The sequence below is a fragment of the Rhineura floridana genome, chromosome 2, assembly GCF_030035675.1.
Source record: "Rhineura floridana isolate rRhiFlo1 chromosome 2, rRhiFlo1.hap2, whole genome shotgun sequence".
Lineage (NCBI taxonomy): Eukaryota > Metazoa > Chordata > Lepidosauria > Squamata > Rhineuridae > Rhineura > Rhineura floridana.
In genome coordinates, this window is record NC_084481.1 from 234,293,136 (window position 1) to 234,318,506 (window position 25,371).

At 47.7% G+C, this 25,371-nt stretch overlaps 1 protein-coding gene across 1 annotated transcript in view; it reads left to right on the forward strand.

The window, feature by feature from the left end:
- MAP4K5 (mitogen-activated protein kinase kinase kinase kinase 5) overlaps nucleotides 1-25,371 on the forward strand; it is a 122,687-nt gene that overhangs the window by 83,826 nt on the left and 13,490 nt on the right. Inside the window, exons 14-25 of the mRNA XM_061612583.1 lie at nucleotides 2,145-2,223; nucleotides 3,114-3,172; nucleotides 5,129-5,193; nucleotides 11,012-11,056; nucleotides 13,613-13,655; nucleotides 15,239-15,449; nucleotides 17,814-17,908; nucleotides 20,478-20,519; nucleotides 23,184-23,268; nucleotides 23,373-23,452; nucleotides 24,765-24,825; nucleotides 25,149-25,263. Of these exons, the coding sequence (XP_061468567.1) occupies nucleotides 2,145-2,223; nucleotides 3,114-3,172; nucleotides 5,129-5,193; nucleotides 11,012-11,056; nucleotides 13,613-13,655; nucleotides 15,239-15,449; nucleotides 17,814-17,908; nucleotides 20,478-20,519; nucleotides 23,184-23,268; nucleotides 23,373-23,452; nucleotides 24,765-24,825; nucleotides 25,149-25,263 (980 nt within the window). The remainder of the gene's footprint in view (nucleotides 1-2,144; nucleotides 2,224-3,113; nucleotides 3,173-5,128; nucleotides 5,194-11,011; nucleotides 11,057-13,612; nucleotides 13,656-15,238; nucleotides 15,450-17,813; nucleotides 17,909-20,477; nucleotides 20,520-23,183; nucleotides 23,269-23,372; nucleotides 23,453-24,764; nucleotides 24,826-25,148; nucleotides 25,264-25,371) is intronic.

A 25,371-nucleotide genomic window follows, 5' to 3' on the forward strand; every position in this document is an offset into this window, starting at 1 on the left:
CTATACTTTGGAACTCCCTGCCCATTGATGTTAGGGAGGCTCCATTGTTTTTGGTGCCTGCTGAAAAGCTTGTTTTGTTAGGCAAGCCTACCCAGACATGCCATTTCAACATAAAATTTTATTATGTATAATTGTTTTTAAGTTGCCGGTTTTAATTTTTATTTTGACACATTTTTATGTCAACCTGGTTTTAATGTTTGCGTTTACTGGTATTTTCAGTTAACATTTTTTATAAACTGCTTAGAAGTTTGGAGGAGCAGCCAGTCATATGAACCCCACCCCCCGGCATTCTAAAGTGGTATGACCCAGGTCTCATTTTACTGCAGCAGCAGCTGACCTCTGGCCCACCAAATAATGTTGGACGACAGCATTAATCATCCCTGAACATTGGCCATGCTGGCTGGGGCTAATGGGAGCTGTAGTCCAACAGCATCAGGAGAACCACAGATTCCTAATGCGTGCCTCATTGGGCCTTGATGCGTAGAGGATGAACGCTGAAGCTGTCTGCCTGATTTCTGTTTGGTGATGATAAACTGACTTGATAACTTAGGTTTAGGCCTCTGATAGGCCAGGCATCTACCTCCGCCAGGTGACACACAGCTGTAGTTTCTTTAGCTTACTATGTAATTTGACAGTTTCCTTTCAAACAACAAAAATATGTCAACTGAATCTGGATCAGTGTTATATCCTGGGTATCCTGCAAATTCAGCATTGAGGCATGGAGAAACAGTGAAGTTTGTTAACCCTGCGGAGGAACTTCTGAGGGCCTTTCCAGATCCCCCAGTCCAGCCTTGGATGTTGTGCTAGCCTTTGCCCATGTCAGGGGAGTTGAGGGTAAGGTTGCTGTAGCAGGAAACATTCTTGCTTGGGAGCAAGTGAGTCATCTGAGATGCGCTCTGGATCTGCAGGGGGGGGGGGACGGGAAACAGCAAGGAACAAAACTGGAAGTAGATAAAGCGGGGGAAAGAATATGGAGAAATAAGATCAGTGGAGCACTGGGCACTCTTGTAACAGGAAGTGGCACACACAGACACAACCACACACTTTTACACATTGCCAGAGCTCTTATCCACTTGAACCCCACAGTGAGCAACATTTAATCCCTAAAATAGTATGCGAAACAAAAAATCCATCAGAATTCCTCTTTTTTTATTATTGAGAAGATTTGCATACCATAGAAATAAGCACTGCTGGTTTTCAGTAACAGTTACTGATCATGATCGTAATCATGAGCCATCAACGTGCCTGGTGCTTCACCGTGTGAGGGGATGAGAATCCTAACAACAAAAAGCCCAACCTCGAGGTTCTTGTCCCAGGGATCTTATGGTCTGAAATTTGATAGTAGGGAATGGTAAGGATAGCAAAGGACAATTTGGGGAGGGGCCATACCTCAGTGGTCCCAGGTTCAATCCCTGATGGCTTCTCCAGGTAGGGCAGGGAGTCCCCTGCCTGAAACCCTGGAGAGCCACTGCCAGTCTGTATACAGTACTGAGCGAGATTGGGCAGTAGCCGTGACGCGGTGGAAGGCAGTTTCCTCTCTTCCTAATGTGAGCAAATGCACAGTGCAATCCTATATCTACCTACTCAGAAGTAAGCCCCATTGAGTTCCATGGGACTTGCTCCCAGGAAAATGCGTATAGGATTACAGCTGCAGTTACTTGGGATCTCGTGCCTGAGTTTCTCTTTCACGGGGAACATTTCAAATGGTGTTACTTTGAAATATTTCTTTGTTGGGGGGGGGAAAAGTGAATGTATGAACATCCTAATACTGAGGGTATGAATTATTTGTTATTTGATTTTATTTGTTATTATAATGTTGTTTGTTATTTAATTTATTTTTTGTAAATTGTATTGCTTTTATTGTATTTTTATTGTATTTTATATTGTATTTTTATACCTGTGTTTCTTTTTCTTTGTAAGCCGCCTTGAGGGCCTTTGGCCGAAAGGCGGGGTATAAATAAAATTTAATAATAATAATAACAGGCTCCCTGAATATATTTACAGACCAACTTGCAGGAAAGGAGTCCTAGGTGGGAAAACATGTGAATACTGAATGGGAGCCAGGGGAGGGCAGTGATGTCTTGCATTTCCCTTCAGTGACTGGTGAGGCCATCCTCTGACATCTCCCTTTCTGACTCCTACAGCCGCACCCCATTATTCGCCACACCATTCGCTCTACTAACCGGAATGTTAGAGCAGAGAGGACGGCATCTGAAATAAATTGTGAGTTTCTTCTCTCTTTAAAAACTAAACTTCTTCCAACTAATTTAACCTTAACACAAGCATTCCGCGTGATTCCCTTGAAGGGTAGAACAAAGTTCGTTATTGACCCAAGAGAACCTTCTAGATTGGCTGCTCAGGCTGCTTTCTGGGATGCTTAGAAAGTAGCTATGCAGTAAGGTGCTAACTCCATCTCTTGACTCGTACTGGAGTCAAGTGCTTCCTCAGGCATTCTGGGCTTTCTGGAATGTTCTGTGGCATGGCCTGCACATAACGAAGCCTCAGATGAAGCCTAGAAGAACATTTGCTCACCTCAAATTGAGAATTGATTCATTGTACCATCTCAGCTGAAAACATTTCAGATAGCAGGAACATCCATCTTCGCTGTCTTTGGGTCAAGTGACCACAGTAATCTCTCAATTGTTTTGGTTTCTTTTAGTCTCCAGAGAAAATTGATAGAGGATCCTACTACTGTTAAAATCCTCTTTACGTTGCTTCACGTCTAATTTGTCCTAAAAGCGTGTGGTTCCAGATGAAACAGTTGACCATTTGTATTACTTTAAGCAGGCACACTCCTTGCTGGTTCCATTTTTGAAGGCAAACAGCTCCCTTAGTATATTATGACACAAGGAGACACTTTGGAATCAAAGACCTCATAGACAGCAGTGTTTCAGAAGAGAACATTTTAAAGCAAAAACAAGCCCTCTAGCTTTTCAGGCTTGTTAAAATTTATTGTTTAACTGTCTGATATACATAACCTTTTAATGGGTTCATTTAAATGGCTTACATGAGTAAGCTTCAATAATTTGCCCTGGTGGGATGGTGTCAAAGATTTTTTTAACTTCTCTTGGGAGACAGTAAAGTTTTGTTTATAAATGTCTCATGTCTTACAGTTGACAAGTTGCAGTTTGAGCCACCTTTAAGGAAAGAGACAGAAGCACGGGATGAAGTGGTATGGGTTTGATTTTGTTGTTATTTTATTTCATTAATAGATACATACCACGTCATATTTCAACAGAGCTTTATAAGTGGGTTGGCCACTTCCCCCCACACACACACCGTGATGTAATTATAAGTGGGATGGTTCCTCCCATTTATGGTTTGAGTAGTATGTAATGTGCTAGAACAGTGGTTCCCAACCTGGGGGCCGGGACCCTCAGGGGGGGCCACGAAGTAATCCAGAGGGGGCTGTGAACAGTAAAGAAATGAATGATTTATTAATTTTTTAAAAAAGTCTTCACTCCTTCTACACTGTCTGCTTCCCACTGGCGCTGCAGATGACACCTCCCCCTTGCTCCAAACGAGAGGGGAGGCCTTTTGCTGAAGCGCCAGAGCGTCTTTCAGGCGCACTAAGGGCAGGCACCTGCCTATAAAATACATGGCAGATGCCAAAGGACGCTGAGGGTGGAGCTACCAGGAAGAAGAGGGGCTTGCTATCACTGATTCCCATCTCCTTGCACTGCCGCTGCTGGCAACACCCTTGCTTAGAATGAGAGGAGAGGGCTTCTTGTGAAGCAAAAAGAAGCAAGCCTGCAAAGAAAGGCTGCTTTCCCCCTTCCTTCCTGGCAGCCAGCCTGCCTCCCTGGGGGGAGGGGGTCATGATTTTTTTTCAGCTTATAAAGGGGGTCCCGTGCTCATAAAGGTTGGGAACCACTGTGCTAGAACATAGATTGGGATCTACTGGTAGATCTCTGGGTGATTTGCAGTCGATCTGCAAGGATTTCTGACTCCCAATTCAGCAATAGCAACAACAAAGAAGCTCTTTCCCACCTATATTAGGCTGTTGAAATGAAGAAAATTGAACCAGGAGTGGACTTCTGTGGGAAAGGACTATGAGCTCATTTAACTTCTGGTGCTGAAAATAAATTCCTAGTCTTGGAAAGACCTTAGAGGCACCCCGTTCTTTAACTGTAGTTGTACTTGGTTTCATTTGGTTAATATTGGGGTTCTAGTAGAAAAACAAAGTAGATCCAGCCAGCCTGAAATCTTTCTACCCCTGATGTGCCCTAATAACTTTCAGTAGAGGCATGAAAAATCAACATTCGGGGATGGGGTTTATGATTCGTTAGATAACATTTCTTTACCAATTTTTAATGAGCAAACTTGTTGATGTTTTAAATTATCTCAGCTTCACAACAACCCTGTGAGGTTCTGCTCCTCCTACTTTTTCAAGTGAGGGATTGACGCTTGAACCCCTCTGGCCCATGTCCAATATGCTGTTCATACTAGGGAGGCTTCCAGAACTGCAAATTGTCATGCCCAAAAGTCTTGCCAGATTACAGAGTACGTTAATGTCAGTTTGCCAAAAGCACTGTGTGAAGTGGAGGATCTTGATTAAATGTCAGTTGCATTTGGGCTACACTTGAAGGTTTGTTGCTGAAGCACTTTGGCATCTAGCACATCACAAGGGGTTGTGATGACATCATCAGTTCCACCACCACCACCTACCAGAGGCTTCCAGGCATTTGGGGCATCTCTGTGAGTTCAGGGTGTGCACTGGCCTTGCCTCATCTGCTTGAGTTGATTCTGGCTTTAAAAGGCAGGACATACGTTTTAATGCAAGCAAATAGAAACCTAATAAATACTTGAAGGCTCCCAGCTTGAAGCAAAACTGATTGTCTGTGGCTTTTGGCCATGTGAGGTTGAGGCCTGGTCTGGCATCGTGATATTCCTCAGTCTGTGCTAGGCCTTGCCTCGCTTGCATTTCCCTGCCCAGAAGCAGAACCTGCCAGAAGGTGGGCAGAGCCTGGGTCTAATCCAGGAAGTGCTCCACTTCACCCAGAGCTGGAGAATTGTGCCTGGGCTCCAATTGCAGTAGAGTTTGGTGCCACCCCTTTGTGTTGGCTGTCTCTTGAGACATCGTTCAACTGAGGGCTGTGGTGGTGTTTTTTTCCTTTTGCCTCTGCAGGTGGTAGCAGGGGCACAGTTTGCTTCTCACTGGAATCCTTTTGTTGACGTTGGAAGTTGCACCAAGTAAGTATGACTGGCCCTGCCCTGAATGAATGTATGAATGACTCTGTGATAGCAACCTGTTTGGGAAGAAAGGGTAGGGAGGCAGGACAACTTGGCAAGCCACACTTTTGAGGCATTAGACTGAGTTCTGCAGGACTGACATCCCCAGGGTAGTGTTGGTGTTGCTTGTTCAGCCCTCAGTTGGCCTGCTGGGATGTGGGTGGGAGGGCTGCACTCTTGCTGAACTCAGTTGGTAGCACAACGCGGTGACCCTTTGCCATTTCCTTGAGTCTCCCGTTGGCCTGCTTAGGAGGAGAGCACAAACAGTGACAGGCCTCGCTGTTGGCTGACCCATCAAGCTGCTCTAGCAACAGGGCAGTCAAAGACCCACTCTGTTGTATGGTCGGGGGCAATGGAGGCTGGTAGATCCCATGTCAGTGGGGCAGTGAATCCTCTCCAGGTTTTAGTCCGAACTTTCAAGGAGCTATCCTGGTCTTTTTCTTTTAAAGCTTCACTCAAGCCACATCTTGGTATGTGGGGACTTTTATGGGAATTGGCCCATAGAGAGCATTCCTTGCTATTGTTTGGAACTGCGAGACCTGCTGTTGCACTCAGGTCCTGTTTATGGGCTTCCCAATGGGGCATCAGGTTGACCACCCTGAGAACAGGATGCTGGACTAGATGGGGCCCCTTTAGCCGGATCCAGCAGCCAAGCTCTTCTCTGGTTCCTGTGTCTAACCTGGGGTCCTTGTGGTTTATGATGAATAGAACAACAAGGGCATACGTATATTTTAAGAAATAACTCTCGGGGTAGGGTTACCTCTGTCAACACGAGCCAATTGGTTTGGGATGCCATTCAGTGCAGCTGCAGAATGAGGAGATGAGATAGATTCCGGGGCAGAATCTAGTGGGAGGTTCTGCTGCACAAGCCACGTTTCACTGAATTGTGCCTCTTGGTTAATTGTGTGGAGAGGAGTGTCATTTGCATTATTTGCCTCAGCCACGTTTAACACAGTAAACTCTGAAGCAATACCTGTCCATCTCAGCCTTCCCCAACCTGGTGCCCTCCAGCATGGCCAATGGGGGCTATATTCCAGAACATATAGAAGGCTACTTTCTTTCTTTCTTTCTTTCTTTCTTTCTTTCTTTCTTTCTTTCTTTCTTTCTTTCTTTCTTTCTTTCTTTCTTTCTTTCTTTCTTTCTTTCTTTCTTTCTAGGTAGGTAGGTAGGTAGGTAGGTAGGTAGGTAGATGTATGCCAAAGTAATTTTAAATCCCTTAGAACAGTCTGGCACCAAGAAAACTCTATAAGGAATTTTGCAGCATTGCATTCCAATGTTTCTCTGCAACCACAAGGACCAGAAAGTGTCTTTCGCAAGCCAGGATTCCCCACATCCCACAGGTTATGCAGCGAAAGAACCTCGGGGACCACAAGTTGCTCATGCCAGAATGTGGAACAGCCTATTGAGCCGAAATAACTTTGCCTTAAAAGGCCTCCACTCTGTCTCCCTTGGCCTTGCAACGCAACCTGTGTTGTTTTTAGGGCATATTTCCCCCCTGAATGCCGCCCCCCTCCAGGCAGAGGCCTGGTCTCCTTTGGCCAGACTTCTGGGCGGTTGCTTCCATTATCACTCATTAAGCACCATTAGTCTACACGGCACTTTTTTTCCTCTTAAGAGGAAAATGCCAGGTCCCTCCCACAAGGAGCTCACGCTTTAAATTTTGATCATGGGGGAGGCAACCAAAGGAAGATAGGAAAGGGGGAGGCCAAGAAAGAATACATATGAACAAATGCAATTCATGTGTACTTTTGATTTCTTTTCGTTTGAAGGTGAGGGTGACGAGGTCATGCCAAAGGTGGCTTTGAGAGAGGGACACTGTAATCTGTGCAGATCTGAATTCCGTTTCCCCATCTCCTCTGGCCTGTGATTGGCCACTCTGAGAACATGACCCTGTACTAGATGGGCCATTGCCCTGAGCCAGACGCAGGGCTCATCTTAGGATCTTTCATTCTTTTCTTGAGCTGTAAATATTGATGATGCTTTTATAGCTCCTGACGGCTTTCACTTGATAGAGCAAGAGGTTTCGCCTTCCTCCTCCTTTCCTCCCCTTTCTTTCCTCTTCCCTCTTTTTTGCTTTTTCTGTTGTGCTTGTCCCTGTGACCAAAGCTGGAAAGCCCTTGCCTGCGTCGGGGCAGGTGTGCTTTTGCAGTGCCTTCCAGGAGCGGGCATCTGATAAGGAAAGGCGCGTGCAGGAAATGTGGGGCTGCTGGCGTTGTCTCTGGTTTTTGCTGTGGGTTTAGGTGTAATCGAAGTTGACTCGGGCATTCAAGACAGCTGCAGAGAAGCCAGAAGACCGAGTTATCACACACATCACAGTCACCTGCACTGACGAAGCCGGGCTTGTGACAGTCCCAAAAGCCCAATGGGAGGGAGCGTATCTGCCGCTCCCTTGGAGGTCACATTCTGCTCAGCAGCATAAACAGGAAATGCTTGGGGGTTTTGGAGGCCTGGAATGCTGGATAATGTCACCACCATGCAGAAAGAAAGGAGCTGTTTGAGCTGCAGCTTTGGGGCCATTTTCTGTCCTCTTGGACTTGGACTGCCCTGATTTATGGCCTCCGTCAGAGGTCAGCTCTGTGTGAAAGGGCCATTGTGCCTACCAGGCTTCTGCTGAAGGTTGCTTTGCTTTCAGTCTGGGTTTCATTGAATGGGTGAAGTTGCATAGAGATCATAGAATAGTAAAGTTGGAAGGGGCCTATAAGGCCATCAAGTCCAACCCCCTGCTCAAATTCAGGAATCCAAACTAAAACATACCCAACAGGTGGCTGTCCAGCTGCCTCTTGAATGCCTTCAGCGCTGGAGAGCTCACCACCTCTCTAGGTAATTGGTTCCATTGTTGTATGGCTCTAACAGGAAGTTTTTCCTGATGTTCAGCTAATATCTGGCTTCCTGCAGCTTGAGCCCATTATTCCGTGTCCTGCACTCTGGGGCAATCGAGAAGAGATCCCATCCCTCCTCTGTGTGACAACCTCTCAAGTCCTTGAAAAGTGCTATCATATCTTCCCTCAGTCTTCTCCAGGCTAAACATGCCCAGTTCTTTCAGTCTCTCTTCCTAGGGCTTTGTTTCCAGTCCCCTGATCATCCTTGTTGCCCTCCTCTGAACCTGTTCCAGTTTGTCTGCATCCTTCTTAGAGTGTGGCATCCAGAACTGGATGCAGTACTCAAGATGAGGCCTAACTAGTGCTGAATAGAGGGGAACCAATACTTACATGATTTGGAAACCATATTGTCGATTTGCAGCATATTCTGACTCCCTCCCTCCCCCTCCGAACTCCAGAGCCCCTATTAAGTGCTCTCTAGATCTTTTTCCGCATTGTTGAGCGGATAGAGCTTCCTTATGGTGAGTCAGAGCCTTGATCCATTTAGCCCAGGGCTGACTCTCAAAGGTCTCTTGGAGAGGTCTTTCTTTCCCAGCTCAGAGATCTTTCAACAGGAGAGATCAGGGACTCAAACTGGGACTGTGCATGCAAAATGCGTTCTCTGCCACTGAGCTGTGTGCCCGTTCTTTCTATTGCGGGGAAGGGGTGCTGCTTTGCCTCTCCCCTCAGGACTTTTTCTTTTTAAAAAGCCTTTCCTAAATCCACTTGGTTGTTTGTCTGCTGCTCTTCCCATCCCCACTCATTGTTAGCCCCAGGCCTGGGCATAGAGCCAGGAATAATGTGGTTGTGGGAGGGCTTGAGAGCATATTTGGGAGCCTTGGAAGTCAGCGGGAGAGGCATTGACCCGAATGCAAGCAGTCGCAAGATTTTTGCATTTCAGACGGGAGAGATGGGGAAGCCTCCTCATCTTACTGTTTCTTTGCTTAAACCTTTGTGATTGATTTCCATAATACTGTTGACTGTAGAAACTGAGTTACGCCTGTGTAGTTGTGGAGAGGACAGCCAGTGTGGCATAGTGGTTAGAGTGCTGGACTATGACCTGGGAGACCAGGGTTCAAATCCCCACACAGCCATGAAGCTCACTGGGTGGCCTTGGGCCAGTCACTGCCTCTTAGCCTCAGAGGAAGGCAATGGAAAACCCGCCCTGAATACCGCTCACCATGAAAACCCTGTTCGTAGGGTCGCCATAAGTCGGGATCGACTCCTGCAGCAGCCTTTCCTTTGCATGTTCTTGCCATCGCTAGAGCCAGCCGCTTTGGGAAGGGTATTGCCTGCCAGCTCAGGCAGGTGAGGCCGCTGAGCACCAGACCCTTCAGGGGGAGAAGTGCCAGCTCTTTCCTCCGCAGCTCACTGGCAGAGCACCCGCTTTGCATGCAGAAGGTACCCCTATGCCATCTCCAGATGGGGCTGGGAATGTCCTCTGCCCGAAACCCTGGAGAGCTGCTGCCAGTCAGTGTAGACAATACTGAGCTAGATGGACCAATACTCTGACACAGCATTAAGCAGCTTCCCCTGTTCGTCTGAGGCCTGGAATCCATCCCCCCTTCCCTCCTAGGGCTGGGTCCTGAGCTCTCAGGGGAGATGCGGGGCTGCAGAAACGTCTCATTCCAACACAGATTCTTCCCTCTGTCCGCTGTAACATACGCTGTTCCTTGTTAGCTTTATTGGGGGGGGGGGGAGAGAAAGGAAGAAACCTGGCCCTAATTCCTCTTGCAATAATCTCCCCACCCCCTTAAGCCGGGATCGCTGAACAGTGGGACATGAGAAAGGGCAGCCAGGTTGCAGCGTAGAGCCCAGCCCCTCAAGGCTTTCACCAGCTAAGCTCTGCCTCTCCTTGAGCCACCCTCCTTAATTCAGATTAACTAATTACCCACAGGTCGTCCCTCTCCTCCTGTGCCTAGGAGCGGGGCCAGCACCACCCCACACACCCCCTCCCAGTTGGGTCTTTGCTTTCGTTTGTGTGGTTTGAGAGCCAGTGTGGTGTAGTGGTTAAGGTGCTGGACTATGACCTGGGAGACCAGGGTTCAAATCCCCACACAGCCATGAAACTCACTGGGTGACCTTGGGCCAGTCACTGCCTCTCAGCCTCATGAAAACCCTATAGGGTCGCCATAAGTCGGAATCGACTTGAAGGCAGTCCAGTAAGTAAGTAAGTGTGGATTACTGAAGCGTTTTCATTATTTAAGACAAGGTAAAGAAAGTGAGGTAGGGTTAGGGAGTAATTTTTAAATTGTTTTAAATTTTTGAATTGTGTTTTAAATTGTTTTTAAAAGATGTATTTTTAAATTTGTATATTTGTTTTAATGTTTTTAGTTACTGTAAACCCCCCAGAGAGCTCCGGCTATGGGGCGGTATATAGGTACAATGAATAAATAAATAAATACAAGAGAAGAGAGTGAGCAGCAGCCCAGGAAACTGTTGGCTCTGAGCTTCTTAAGTGGCCCTAGACATGCCTCTGACATCAGCCTGCCCCAATCTGCAATACGTGGGGGGGGGATAATGATCCTGGCCTGCACTGCAGGGCTTTTGTGAGGATTGCCTTGATAGTATGCATGAAGTCCTTTGATACAGACGATGATGTTGATCTGCAACTGGTTGGCCACTTTGAGAACAGGATGCTAGACTAGATGGGCCCCCTTTGGCCTGATCCATCAGGGCTCTTCTTTGTTCTGATGATGATGACAATGAACAGAATTTCAGGCCTCCTGGGGTCTGGTCCATTGGCTAATTTTCCCCCCATAGCTGCTCCACAGACCGGAATCCTGGAGTCTCATCCGCAGCAGAGCGCCTTTGGCCGTCATAGAAGTGGATGCTCTTCAGCCCTCCTACCCGAGTCTGAGTTTTAAATTCTTTTACAAACTTTTTTCTTTCATTCTTAATTTTGTAAACGTTTTATCTAGGGGACTTCTTACCAGATTTGGCGACGGCCACGAAGATGCTGAGGAGTGAGTGACTTCTTCTTGACGTTTGGCTCTTCTCTTTTCCCTTGCTATCTAACAATATTGGCTTTCTTGAAGCATGACTGGGGGACCCTTGCAGCTGTAGGACCCCAAAGGGGCTGGGGGTTCGTTTCGAGGGGAGAGCCCCTGAGCGCCCACACTGTGGGCACTCCGCAGCCGGCCTCCTTACAGCTTTGCTTTATTTCAGAATTTGTGAACTGCTCTGTGTTCAGAGAATACTCGAGAGGTGTGCAGAAACAGAATAGTAAAACAGCATGAAAACATTAAAAAGGAACCCAACAAGAATTAAAAACTGCAGAAGTAAAATTGATTAATTTGGGAAGCATCGGGGTGAAAAGAAAATTATCAACAAACATGAAACATAAAATCTTTGTTCTTTCATTTATGAATCTCTTCCCATGAAGCATGCCAAAGTGATTTACAATATTTTATTTATTTAAAATATTTCTATCCCGCCCTTCTACCCTCCAATAGGGCACTCAGGGCGGCTACAATAAAATCGCACACATATATAATAAGATACACAATTAAATACACAATAAAACATAAAAAATTACAGTACATTAATATGTATAAAATACTATTAAAATACATAAAATGCATTATGCACATACATACATATATGATATATATATAACTGTTACCTATACTGAAACAGTTAAAACAACTGCGTGTGTGTAAACAATTTTAAAAAACAATCGTAACTATAAAAACAGTTTAAAACAACAGCACAAACATAAAATCAATTCAGTTCCAAGACAGATACCAACTGGGATAAGAATTTTCGAAGTCTTGTTGAAAGAGGAGGCTCCAAAAAGACCATAGAGAACTCTTGCTTCGTTTCTGCAGGAAGAGATTTCCAGAGAACTGGTGCCTTGCCCACCTCATGCACGGGCTCAGGATACAGAGATAAATGGAGGAACGTTTTGGCTCTCTAAAGGGAGCTTTTAAGAGCTCCTCTCACTTCCCACCTGCACTGTAACATCTACTCAGCACCCATTAAGATTTCATGGGCAATGCTTTCAAGAAATGTAAATAACTTTACAAAATTCATTACACCATCTGCAAAGCCATTAACACATTGTTGCACAAAAATATGTGCTGTTTCTGATGGCTTTTGTTTTTAATTGCTATCTGGCAGAATAATACTGAAAAATGAGGAATGGGAAGGCCAGAGTGATTGGAGGATGTGTTTACTCCCTGCTTCAAAAAAAAGAAAGTTGCAGCATAGTAACTGCAGTTCAACCCTATGCAGACATTTTGGGTTGTATTCAATGTAGTGCTAAGCAGATTGTTCCATCAGCATGATCATTTCTCCTTGTGCAACAGAAAAATCTCTCCTCCTCCTCACCCTGTGCGCCTCCAAAATCTGTTCTAAGGTTCCTTCAACACTCCAGAGCAGATTTGGGGGTGGCATGGGTGGAGGAGACCTGGGAAATCCCATTGCTCTAACACTAATCCTTGCGCGAGGACAACTTTTTAGTTGAATACCACCCTTTGAGGCCATGCATGGTGAAGAGATCAGACCTGTGCTCATCCGCCCCGCCCCCCATCCTATAATGGGGAGTACACAGAGTTGCGGGGAGGTCTGTGTTTATAAGCCCGTCTTCCCGTTTTACAGGGCATGGAGAGGAGGGCGCAGGGCAAACAAGCACAATCCTGATGTCATTGCCACCCTCATGTCTGCGTAGGGCTTTCTGTGTCCGAGAAAAGCTGTATCATGCAACCAGCTTAAATCAAGCACACCTGTTCCATTGAAGCTGAACGTGGGAAAATTCAGGACAGACCAAAAAGAAAACAGTTCTTCACACCAACTGCACACAGTTAAACTGTGGGATTTGGTGTCACAGGATGTAGTGAAGGCTACTGGTTTGGATGGGTTTAAAAGAGGATAAGACAAATTCATGGAGGATAAGGCTGTTTGTGACTGTTCCCCACAATGGGCTATGCACTGCCTCCGAACACCAGTTGCTTGGGTTTCCGGGAGGACTCGCCCACACTCTTTCATATGCTTCTTCACAACCATAAGGGCCAGACATCCTTCCCCTCCACACTTTGAAATCTGCACCCCAGGGCCACATTTGGTGCTCTCCCTGCACGTGCACATGGTCTCATGCACACACACCATATGCAGAGCCTTCTTGGGCAGTAAGGGTTGCGCATCTGAGAGACACCGGGGGATTCTGAGGGGCAGTTCCCATCCTCGGGGCCCTGCTATAGGATGCAGAAATGCAGGATTTTCCGGTGTGGGACAAATAATGACTGAAGGAGAAGGGAACGCCCACCAAGAAGAGCTGTTTCCATCCGTGTGTTTTATCCTGCTGGCTTTCAGTTGGTCCTTGATTGCCTGGCTCCTTCTTAAAAGTTACCTTTTGGAACAAGAGGTTTTGATTTTGAGAAATAACGGCCATGTCAGCCAACTAACCTTCTTTTTGGAAACGGTCGTGAGAAATAATGAACCCATTGTGTGTGCCCATCATCACTCGGTGGGAATAAAAACTTTCACCCCCTTGGCATTCCTTGTTTCTTGTAATTTTCTAGATCAACACTGAAGCGGGCAGGACCCCCTCCTCTACCTCCAAAGGTGAGCAAATGCAGTGGTTTGAAGGTGAGTCAGTGGAGGCACACTTGGCTCTCGTGAGATTCCTTGGGGCTCCTTTAGTCTCCCACCTGTGCAGAAATACTGGGTTTAAAACTTTTAAAAGGAGACATCCAGCACAACGTCTCTCTGCTTTCTCCTCTGATGCCGCACTGCACATGTTCAGGGGCTGCTCTCTCAGCCCAGTTGCTCCTCTCCTCTCTCTGCCAATCTCCATACTCTAGCAGTGGGTAACCTCCTCCAGCCTGCAGGCCTAAATAGGCCCCCCTAACCCTCTCTCCCTGGATTGGCTTGCCGGGCCGTTTGGCCAAGCCATACCCACCCACCTTACACCTGACAAACGGTGACGGATGTGGAGCAGGAAAAGGTGCGGCTGGGCAAGAGGGGGTTTGCAGCCGTAGAGGCTAGTCCCTTAGGGCAAGTGGGGCACTGCCCCACAGTGTTCGCTCTGTCTTCAGCCAGCCCTCACCTGCCTACCTCCTTACTTACAAGCCAGCCCAAGCGGGTGGCGCTGGCTGTCACGCTCCTTCTCCTTAGTTTGCGTTGCCCTTCTAGATCTCAAGAGGATAAGAACATCAGAAGAGCCTGGCTGCTGGGTCAGAGCAGTGTCACATCTCATCCAGCATCCTGTTCTCACAGCGGCCTACCAGATGCCCCAGCAGGGAAACCCGCAAGCAGGACCTTGAGGGCAAGAGCACTCTCCCCTTCTGCAGTTCCCGGCATCTGGTATTCAGAAGTATACTGCGTCCAACCATGGAGGGGAGACCATGGCTACTAGCTGCCGATAACCTTACCCTCCAGGAGAATGGGGACCAAAAGAAAGAGCTAGCTGGCTCTCCCTGCCATTGTCTCTGTCTCCATATACTTTTGGCCTCCCTGTCTTCCGCCCTGCCGGTTCTAAGGAGCACCAGGCTCCGCTGGTTTGCAGGTACTGCCGACCAGCTGGTCTGCAGTGCCCAGAAACCCCTGTGCGCAGTGCTTAGCAAGTGCTGACAATCAGCTGCTTGCCAGGGCTTGCAAAGTGCCATGCGCTGGGCTGTGCAAGCCTTGATGCCGGTCAGCCGAGTGTCAGGGCATCCGGGCGCAGCACTAAGCAACAATGCCCACCTTTCCAAGTTGCCCCACAGAGGTGGGGGAGAGAAGGATCGGGCCCATTGGCTGGATCCGGTTTCCCACCCGGCCCTCCTGTCCCACGTTTCTCCTTGCCACTGCTGCGTTTCCCCAACTGTGGGTAGCACCCCAGTCACATGTTTCTGTAACGTCAGCCTCGTAGATTTCATTAGCCGGGTGGGGAGGGGTGAAGTTTGGCCTCATGGCAGCCGCTTGGTGTGCGTGCATTCTCCCTCCAATGCCCAAAGTGGCGGTGAGGGGAGTTGGGCGTATAGTGCACTGGTCAGCAAAGAAAGGGGGCAGCCCCGAACCTGTGTCGGAAAAAGCATGAGACAAAAGAGGGCAGCATAGGGGAGGGAGGTTTGCTGGACCTGACATTTCCTGTGGAGAAATGGGAGCTCTAAGACATCAGATTGAAAAGCAGGTGCCATCTCTTTCTCGCTCTCTTTGTGCTCCAGCCCAGGCTCAGTATTTATCAAGAGGAAAGTCTTGTGGACGATGAGAAGTCTCAGACGATCAAGTATTGCCCTGACCCTCATAACCAAGCCCCACCAGCTCATAGGAGGCAAAGTATCCCGGTGTGTGGGCCGCAGATGGAGCCCTCCCCAGCTGGCATGACCAGCAGCATCAGCAGCCCTGGTTTGCTCACAGCCAGGTACAGTGACTTGGGTAAGTGGCGTTGTTCCTGGTACGGCGATCCACTCTGCTGCATTGGGCAGTGTGCAGAGGGCTTTAAACACCCTAACTCGCTGATCCTCACAGCAGCCCTGCAAGATGCCCAGGGCTGCAATGGAAATAGTATCATAGAATAGTAGAGTTGGAAGGGGCCTATAAGGCTATCATGTCCAACCCCGTGCTCAATGCAGGAATCCAAATCAAAGTATTCACGACAGATGGCTGTCCAGTTGCCTCTTGAATGCCTTCAGCGCTGGAGAGCTCACCACCTCTCTAGGTAATTGGTTCCATTGTTGTATGGCTCTAACAGGAAGTTTTTCCTGATGTTCAGCTAATATCTGGCTTCCTGCAGCTTGAGCCCATTATTTTGTGACCTGCACTCTGGGACAATCGAGAAGAGATCCCGTCCCTCCTCTATGTGACAACCTCTCAAGTCCTTGAAGAGTGCTATCATATCTCCCCTCAGTCTTCTGTTCTCCAGGCTAAACATGCCCAGTTCTTTCAGTCTCTCCTCATAGGACTTGGTTTCCAGTCCCCTGATCTTCCTTGTTGCCCTCCTCTGAACCTGTTCCAGTGTGTCTGCATCCTTCTCGAGGTGCGGAGACCAGAACTGGATGCAGTATTCAAGATGAGGCCTAACCAGTGCTGAATAGAGGGGAACCAATACTTCACGCGATTTGGAAACTATACTTCTGTTAATCCGTGGCGCAGAGTGGTAAGCTGCGGTAACGCAGCCGAAGCTCTGCTCACGGCCGGAGTTCGATTCCAACGGAAGGAGGAAGTTGAATCTCTGGTAAAAGGGGTCGAGGTCCACTCAGCCTTCCATCCATCCGTGGTCGGTAAAATGAGTACCTGGCATATGCTGGGGGGTAAAGAAAGGCCGGGGACGGAACTGGCAATCCCACCCCATATATACAGTCTGCCTAGTAAACGTCGCAAGATGTCACCCTAAGAGTCGGAAACAACTCGCAGTACAAGTGCAGGGACACCTTTACCTTTTTTTAATATAGCATTTGCCTTTTTTGCAGCCACATCACACAGTTGGCTCATATTCAGCTTGTGATCAACGACAATTCCAAGATCCTTCTCACATGTCGTATTGCTGAGTCAAGTATCCCCCATCTAGACGAAACGTGTGGCGGTCGTTTCCAAAGGCCGAGTTAATACTGCTCCTTCTGGCTCCAGTGCAACTGTACTTAGGCATGTGCCACCAAGGGAAGGAAAAAGAAGGTGGCGTCCCATGCCACTGTCTGATAGAAGTCCCAAGGCACCATTTCCCTTCACTCTCATCATAGACCGTTCTTTTGCAGCGTACAGCTGCACCAGAGTGTAGAAGGAGTTACATTTTAAAATAAATACTGTAAATAAATTCAAAAGCCTTTTAAGCAGACTTCTGTGGCATAGCTGCAACGCAGCCTTTGCCAGCCTGGCACCCTCCAGATGGTTTGGACGTCAGCTCTCATTGGGGGCTAATGGGAGCTGTACTCCAAAATATCTGGTTGGCAAAGACTGCTGTAACATAAGAAAATGTGGTGGTTGGCTTTGGCTGGTGGGTCACAATACAGTAAAATCTGCCATCGTGGCAAGTGTGGTATAGTGGTTAAGGTGTTGGACTACGGCCTGGCAGACCAGGGTTCGAATCCCCACACAGCCATGAAGCTCACTGGGTGACCTTGGGCCAGTCACTGCCTCTCAGCCTCATGAAAACCCTGTTCATAGGGTCGCCATAAGTCGGAATCGACTTGAAGGCAGCACATTTACATTTTACCTAAATCGTACACTGTCTCCATTATACTGCCTTATCCCACTTTTTTAAAAGCCTGTGCGAATTGAGCACTGTTCTGGTTGCAAATAAATTATGAGCTGATAGTATGATGATGATGATGAATCGTGTATTTTAAAAAATGCCTAAAACGTTCTAAGCACTGTAACAATATTAAAAGGTAAAACATTCCCTGCTCCCTGTACAATAGACATGGCATGAAATGAATGAGGGAGAAGAGGAAAGCAAGTATTTATTTATCTATTAGGCTTATACATTGGAGCAGCCGCTCCGTCTCTGGCCAGCGGATGTGGCTCGGTATGTCTCCCTGCTTGCCACTATGATTTCCCTGGCTGGCAGGGGGTGGAGCTTCCTTGTGGCCCTCCCAAAGGCCCAAGGATGCTGATTTCCTTCAGTTCTGCAGTTCTAAGGCTCCTGGCAGTTCGAGCTAAGGGTTGTTGTTTTTTCTGGCACGGAGGGGGAGAAGCAAGGTTCCACTTGGTAACGTAGATTGCTCTCTCTGTGCCGCCTCCCTTTTGCTTAACAGGTTTGTCTTCATGTAGTGTTTACATCCAATGAAAATTCTGCTTATCTAGGCAACGGGGACAGTGTGCCAAAGCTAGAGGAAAATGCGGATGGTCTCGGCCACGTGCCGCAGCTGCCACGGAAAAAGGAGAAGCGGGAATTTCCGGTGGGTGGCTTTGTTTGTTGAAATATTTATAGACTACGCTTTCATAAAAATACAGCAAGGGGGTATACAGCATACAGAAAGCCAGTGTGGCTTAGTGGTTAGAGTGTTGGACTACGACCTGGGAGACCTGGGTTCGAATCCCCACACAGCCATGAAGCTCACTGGGTGACCTTGGGCCAGTCACTGCCTCTCGGCCTCAGAGGAAGGCAATGGAAAAAAACCCTGAATACCGCTTACCACGAAAACCCTATTCAGAGGGTCGCCATAAGTCGGGATCGACTTGAAGGCAAATTATCATACAGCATACAAAATTCCAGTAAGGTCAATAAAAACATCAATAAATACTGGTTGGTAAAAAGAAATTCACATTGCAAAAGCCTTTCTGAACAGCATTTTGTATTTCATTCCATTCCATGGCCTAATTGCAGCTGATCAATAACCCTGGTTCCATCAGTCTGCAAGTGGGGACCTCCATAGCCAAGGAGCCTTCCTCCTGTTCAAGCTTCAACCTGTCTTGTTCAGAGCTTGGATGCAGAAGGGAGTGGGAAAGATACCTTCCCCCACACACACCAAAAAGTTCCCCTTTTATGCCAGATCATTTATTTATTTAAAGCATTATTATCCTGCTTCTCAGCCAAAAAGGTCTCCCAGAACGGCCTAGAAGTTTCAGTAATAAGATACCCGTTGCCTTCAGTTTTGCAGTCTGAAAGACATGACACAAAAGGAAAAGGGACATGGAGGGAGAAGGGATAAAGCAAAACTTGGATAGTATTACTCAGCTACATAATTCTTGTATCGAGCAGCTGGAATGGAAAGATGTCGAGGAGAGGAGGAGGCAAAAGGTGCTGGTCTCGCAGCAGGGCTGTTGGAGAGGCTGTACTGCCGCATCCCTCTCCCTTTCCTAATTGCAGCTGATCAATAACCCTGGTTCCATCAGTCTGCAAGTGGGGACCTCCATAGCCAAGGAGCCTTCCTCCTGTTCAAGCTTCAACCTGTCTTGTTCAGAGCTTGGATGCAGAAGGGAGTGGGAAAGATACCTTCCCCCACACACACCAAAAAGTTCCCCTTTTATGCCAGATCATTTATTTATTTAAAGCATTATTATCCTGCTTCTCAGCCAAAAAGGTCTCCCAGAACGGCCTAGAAGTTTCAGTGATAAGATACCCGTTGCCTTCAGTTTTGCAGTCTGAAAGACATGACACAAAAGGAAAAGGGACATGGAGGGAGAAGGGATAAAGCAAAACTTGGATAGTATTACTCAGCTACATAATTCTTGTATCGAGCAGCTGGAATGGAAAGATGTCGAGGAGAGGAGGAGGCAAAAGGTGCTGGTCTCGCAGCAGGGCTGTTGGAGAGGCTGTACTGCCCCATCCCTCTCCCTTTCCTCTAGCCTGACAGAATGGCTGCTGTTGATGGCAGCAAAGGGTTAAATGGGGCTAAGGGGCTCAGATTGAGCAGGGAGGGAGCAGTATCTGACACAGGGAAATGGGGAAAAGTGTCTTCACTCCTTTTTCCTCCGTCCTGGAGCCCCTCTGTAATTGTGCAGGGAACTTTTGAACGACGGCATGGACACCCTCACTTCCCACCCCAGAATACCATAAGCTGCTTGAGCAAGCCAACCCCCTCTCCTCCCCTTCCCCACAATTCCCCTTTCCCTTCCCTCCTCTTTTTTACTACCAGCTGACCCCCTCAGTGTTCCCTGGGTGCTGGGAGCTGCTGAGCAACAGTCCTTATCAAGTTGTTTCGGTTTCATTGGTTGTTTTTAATTTCCTTTTTCATTAAAAAAAATGGGTATACTTGTGCATACCTAGTTCCCTGAGTATGCAGGTGCGACTATTGTATTTTTGGGTGGATGAAAACTTGGTTGGTTTAGTTATGAGACGGGCTCAAGAGGCCTGCATGTCTGAGCACATCTCCCATGATGCTGTTGGGTAAGCCTGAGGGCCTGGAGGCCTCTGGGAGTGCTGGGGTATCTGTGGCCTCCCAGATGTTGTTGGGCTCCAACGCCAATCAGTCGCAGCCAGCGTGGTCAATGGTCAGAGATGGTGGGAGTTGCAGTCTTCCACCATCCAGAAGGCCACAGGTTCCCCATCTTTGTCTGAGGTATTTTGTAAGTCCAGAAATGTCAGCCGGTTGCCTGAACACGGCAATCACCTGCGAATTCTGGGAGGGCAGAAGGAATTGGTTTTGCTGGAATTCACTGAGAAGTTTAATTAATACAGCTATCCTGCCATACCCAGCTGGCACATACGTACCTCTTGGCGTTTCTCATTCTTATCTTGACACTGGAATGTCAACTTTCCATTCCTGGCACTCTGTACTGTTCTAGCAGAGCAGCTGAGATGTCGATCTTCTGCGAGGAGGTTCTGTGTGCACCAGAATGTGCAGGTAACAAGGACAGAACAGCCTGATCCACACTGGGCAACAAAAAAATTCATTCCACCTTTTCTAAGCAACCATAGAATGTTTGAGTTTGGACTACAATCTGACCCCTTCTTTCAAGGTTTTGCTCGCCCTTGTTTTTAACTGATCCTTGAGAAACCTTACTTTTTTTTTTTTTTGTCCACAGAAGCCAGCAATTAATGGCCTCCCACCGACGCCCAAGGTGCTGGTAAGGGACCTTTTTGACTGTAGAGAAAGAGATGAATCAACTGCTTTGCCGCGGTGCTGTTTCTAACTTGATTTAGCCCTGAGAGGAAGGGACTAAATATGGATATGTTTGCAATCATTCTCACCCTTGCAACTAATTAGTTTAGCCACTTCCTTCTGATCCAGACTCCCACTTCTGCCCCCCCAACAAAAAACAGGGATCCCAACAGGATCTGTGCTGAGGCCCAGCTTCTGATGTTCTGGGGCAGTGGCGACAGGTGGTGCCATGTCAGTGGGATCCACTTCCAGCACATTGGACATTCCTTGAAAGTTCAGACTAAAATCCAGAGCAGATTCCACTGCCCCATTGACATGGAGCTGCCAAAGTACTCGGGGGTATCCTGAGGTCCATGCACCCCTCCGGGGCCCATCAAGGCTTACAGCATGCCTGTGCCCTCCACCTTCCTCTTCATGCTAACAAGTGAGCAGACTTACCTGGGGGGCAGTGTTGTGATGATCCAGAAGCCATCCCACTGCAGTGGTCTGGGCACACAGGGCAGCCCCATCTCCCCCATCTTGAACGTGAGGGAGATGCTGGGTGGTCTCTGTGCCCCCCCTACCACTAGGTAAGCTAACTTGCAAGGGGGGAATTATTTGTTTATTTATTTATTTATTGCATTTGTATACCGCCCCATAGCAGAAGCTCTCTGGGCGGTTTACAACAATTAAAAACATTAAAAACAAATATACAAATTTAAAAACACATTTTTTTAAAAAGCCATTTAAAAACACATGCTAAAATGCCTGGGAGAAGAGGAAAGTCTTGACCTGGCACCAAAAAAATAACTGTTGGTGCCAACACCTCATCAGGGAGATCATTCCATAATTTGGGGGCCACCACTGAGAAGGCCCTCTGCCTTGTTGCCAGACTCTCAGCTTCCCTTGGAGTAGGCACCCGAAGGAGGGCCTTTGATGTTGAGCGTAATGTACGGGTGGGTTTGTGTCAGGAGAGGTGTTCCATCAGGTATTGTGGTCCCAAGCCGTGTAAGGCTTTATAGGTTAAAACCAGCACCTTGAATCGAGCTTGGAAACATACAGGCAGCCAATGCAAGCAGGCCAGAATCGGTTTTATATGTTCGAACCCTCTGGTCCCTGTTACCAATCTGGCCACTGCATTTTGCACAATCTGCAGTTTCCAAACCGTCTTCAAAGGCAGCCCCACGTAGAGTGCATTGCAGTAATCTAATTGAACTCAGAAACATACAGGGAGCCAATGCAAGCGGGCCAGAATCCGAATTAGAAGCTCCCTGTGGCTGGATCGGGCCAAAATGGGCCCCATCCTGTCTAGCATCCTGTTCTCGCGATGGCCAACCAGATGCCCTGACGTGAAGCCCACGAGCAGGACCTGAGCTCCACAGCAGCTCTCTCGACTTGTCATTCCTTCCAGCAACGTGCATTCAGAGGAATGATGCCTCCGACAGTGGAGGTAGACGCATAGCCGTTGTGGCTGGTAGCCAGTGATAGCCTCCATGCATTTGTCTAAGTCAGTGGCCGTCATGACATCTTGTGAGGCGACCGGCAATTGTACCCCCATGGCCTCCCCTCCCCCCACTCCCCACAAATCTAAACTGCTCCAGGTACTTTCCTCTTTCAACAAGCCTTTTAAGTTGAGACCTATCCCAGTCTGCATCTGTGTCAGAATTGTTTAATATGTTTTTTAATAATGTTTTTAACCCTTTTTAAAAGTTGCTTTTTTAAAAATGTTTTTAATACTGTTTTGTTTTAATGTATTTTAAGATCTGTTTTTATGATGTTTTAAAGTGTTTTAGTGCTTTGTTTGCCGCCCTGGGCTCCTGCTGGGAGGAAGGGCGGGATATTAATTAATTAATTAACTAAGTAATTAATCAACAACAACAACAACACTTGAAATGAGACGTATTCAAGGCGTAACACATTTTGGAATGCTTTCCTGAGGGGCAATAGGAATCAGTTTCATGTCAAGCATCTGGAATCTCCCCCCCCCTTTTGGGGGGGGGGGCTGCCCTTAGTTTCCTCACCCCCTCATGCGAGTGGGCTTACCTCATGGTAGCACTGTTTTACTTCATGATGCTCAGGTCCCTGGCCCTTTGCGGCACCCCTGCAGGGAAAGTCCACTCATTCATGAGGGGCTGTCTGAAGCTGGCACTATTGTGGGGGGGGGGAGAGGAGTAATGGCGGACATTAGGGGGCATGATCTGCGGTAAGGAAAACCTGTCCAGGACCCCCAGAAATCTGGCACCGGGCCTGTCTGTGCTCTACTACTGCTGCGTGTTTGTGCGTAGAGGGCAATTTCCGTAAGCCAAGATCCAAAGAGGCTGAGCCCATGGAGAAGTCCTGCCTGCCAATAACGAAGAAAGCCCTGCCTTTTGATCCTAGAGGAGTGTGTGGCTGGGTGGTGGTTTCTCAGAAGTGCCCTCCTGTGAGGCAGGGCTTGAGCCTTCGTGCTTCGGGTGTTGCTGCTGCAGGACCGTCGCTCTGGGAACAGTGGCACCTCAAAGATGGTCGCCCACAAAAATCAGAATGTTCCTGGGCCATTGCAAATTAGGTGAATCTGTTGGTTGACTTTGATTTCATTTGCTTCTCCCAACAGTCAGAGGGACTTGCCCCACACCCAACGGGGTTTTAAAAACCATTTTTGCCATTTCAGATGGGAGCATGCTTCTCCAAAGTGTTTGATGGCTGCCCTCTGAAGATCAACTGTGCCACCTCATGGATACATCCAGACACAAAAGGTCAGGTGGCTTTTCTGTTTGTGAGCTAGGAAGGCAATCCATTTTTTCTCCTCCTGCTGTGTTTCTGAACAAGCTAAGTCCATTTTTCCTCCATCATGTTACAGATCAGTATATTATCTTTGGGACCGAAGAAGGCATTTACACGCTGAACCTCAACGAGCTGCATGAAGCCACTATGGAACAGGTAGGCAAGATCTCTTCAGCGGAGGCCAGCCTGTGAGTGGGTAGGATCTGGGAGGGAGGGGCCCAGGAAATGGCTGAAGCCCCCTTCCAGGATGGGGAATTAGGAATGCCCTGTTCCAAGGGAAGTGAGCTGGATGTTGCCCTCAGGAGAACATGCTTTTCTATCTGGGGGGAGGGGCCTCTCTGGAGAAACATCTTCTCCTGCTCTGTGCACACCATACATTTAAAGCATTTCAGGAGGATGACTATGAGGGGAGAGAGACTCGGTTTGCCATCAGGGGAGGCTGTTTCTACCTGCCTTGCTCCACCCTCCAGCCCTGTGGCTCTCCAGGAGCTGTTGGACTACATCGCTCGTTGTCCCTGACTATCGGCCACGCAGTTTGGGGCTGATGTTGGGGCTTTTGTAAGCCACCTTGAGGGCCTTTTGGCCATAAGGCGGGGTATAAATTTATTAAATAAATAAATAATAAAAATGTGAGTTAGAGTCCCGACACCATCGAGAGGGCCACAGTTTCCCCATCTCTGAGAGAAGGGGAAGCAGCCACTGGTTAGTATCTGCTGCCACGTGACTTAAAGCCCAGCCCTCCTCCAGCCAGGTGTCCTACAGATGTTTTGGACTACAACTCCCATCAGCCCCAGTTAGCACAGCCACACTGATGGCAGTCATAGCTCAAAACATCTGGAGGGACACCAGGATGGCAAAAGCTGCTTCGCTCACATCTGGAGAGTTTCAGCCATTTAATTTTCCCAGACTATCCTTTTAAACTATTGTCTGAACGAGTTTTTTATTCTGCACTGCTGGTCTGCTTTTATTGTCTCTGCTGGTTTTTAATATATTTGATTTCAACGTACTGGTTTTAATTACGTTTAATTATTCAATAAGAGACAGTGTGGTGTAGTGGTTAAGGTGTTGGACTACGACCTGGGAGACCAGGGTTTGAATCCCCACACAGCCATGAAATTCACTGGGTGACCTTGGGCCAGTCACTGCCTCTCAGCCTCAGAGGACGGCAATAGTAAACCCCCTCTGAATGCCACTTACCTTGAAAACCCTGTTCATAGGGTCTCCCATAAGTTGGAATCGACTTGAAGGCAGTCCATTTACATTTTAATTCTTCAATATCATCTTGGGAGGTGGCAGCTCCCCACTCCGGAGGTACTTAAGCAGTGGCCAGGCAGCTCTCGGTTAGAAAGTTTGTAGCCCCATCCCGCATTGTGGAGCCTGCAATGGCCAGGAAGCTGGACATTCCCCGCTCCGCCTTATATTCTTTCTTGCACCCATGGAAGTCTCCTTCTGCTCCTCTTTTTTCCAGCTCTTTCCACGGAGATGTACCTGGCTCTATGTCATCAACAATACCTTAATGTCGCTCTCAGGTATGCAAGTTGCTGAAGAAATGCACTACAAAGCGTAAGTGGTGGTGGGAGTTGGGAGCACACAGCAGATGCCCAGGGAATCTTTTCTTTGGTGTGCTGGATTTAGCTTGGCTTTTGGTAATGCCATGAAAGTCATCTTTAACGTTCTGTTTGTTTTTTGCTCTCTGCAATTTGCTTGGACCTCTCTGGATATTTGGGGGCTGTCCTTTTAGAAGGTAATTTTTTTCCCACACTGTGATTTTTATTTTGTTTTTGCTCAGTATTTGCATTACCACAATAATATGCCAGAGTTTTAAGGTGAGTCGTGTTTGTCTGTGTTGCAGGGAAAACATTCCAGCTCTACTCCCATAATCTAATAGCTTTGTTTGAACAAGCCAAAAAGACAGGACTAGCTGCTCACATTCAGACCCATCGATTCCCCGACAGAATATTACCAAGGTAAGCAAACGCCGTCTTGCCTCTTGAACCCGATTGCAGTGAGCCAGGGGTTGCTAACATGGTGCCCTCTAGTAGCTGTTGGACTACAACTCCCATCAGCCCCAGCCA